Genomic DNA, 924 nt, shown 5'->3' on the forward strand with positions numbered 1-924 from the left:
CGGGCGCTCCATGCGATAGTCCTTCTCCAAAAGTTCATACACTTGCGACAGGTCAATCCCAGGATACGGGGACATGCCGTACGTGGCGATTTCCCAAAGCAAGACACCAAAAGCTGTGAGGATGGACAGGAAGAGAGTGAGCCTCGCTCCTTGTTTATATACAGTAGCTCTGAGCTGGGTGGTTTTCTTGCAGACAAGGTCCCTTCCAACTCTCTTATTCTGTATTCTTACCCCAGACGTCAGATTTGATGGAGAATTTGTTATAAGCCAGGCTTTCCGGCGCGGTCCACTTGATAGGGAACTTAGCTCCAGCGTGGGCGGTGTACGTATCACCAGTCATCAACCTGCTTAAGCCAAAATCAGCTACCTTCACCAGGTGATTCTCTCCCACCAGGCAGTTTCGGGCAGCGAGATCTCTGCAAGGGCAGAAGAAGATGGCTGTTAAGAAAAGATCGAGGGAAACCGCTTAAAAACTTAAGCAACTAAGGAGTAAGGTTAAGAACGTGCCGAGCGAAGGCAAATTAAAACAATGCTGAAACAAGTTTTAAAAAATGCTGAACTTAAAAAAATCTCCAAGAGTAGAAAGACATAGAGAGGAAGATAACACAGGTAGTATGATTTGCAGTTTGGATAGGTGATACATTAAACAGGGAGATATAAAAATGTTAGAGAGAGAGAGACAGGGTAGGATGGATGGATGGATGGATGGATGGATGGATGGACGGACAGACAATAGACAGAGAGAGATAAACAGATGTGCTAGATTGCACTGGAGTGAGAGGCTATACTAAAAGGAGGAGGAGGATTAGTTGACAGACAGATAAGGAGATGGATAGAATCCAGGGAAAGACAGATTAGACAGACGGAGAGATAAGACCACATCGGTACACGTGATGACGTGATGGCCCGGTGTCTGGAGGCCGT

At 46.3% G+C, this 924-nt stretch overlaps 1 protein-coding gene across 1 annotated transcript; it reads right to left on the minus strand.

Moving 5' to 3' along the window:
* Positions 1 to 3: 3 nt before the first annotated feature.
* On the minus strand, positions 4 to 416 carry LOC107302317 (tyrosine-protein kinase ABL1-like; the record flags this gene model as incomplete). Its single annotated transcript, XM_015831412.1, has 2 exons — positions 4 to 113; positions 232 to 416. Coding segments are annotated over 2 exons (295 nt in total), but the record flags the coding sequence as incomplete, so codon positions are not given.
* Between the last annotated feature and the right edge of the window lie 508 nt (positions 417 to 924).

Source organism: Protobothrops mucrosquamatus, unplaced genomic scaffold (genome assembly GCF_001527695.2).
Source record: "Protobothrops mucrosquamatus isolate PMUCROS unplaced genomic scaffold, P.Mucros_1.0 scaffold47656, whole genome shotgun sequence".
In the NCBI taxonomy this organism is placed as follows: domain Eukaryota; kingdom Metazoa; phylum Chordata; class Lepidosauria; order Squamata; family Viperidae; genus Protobothrops; species Protobothrops mucrosquamatus.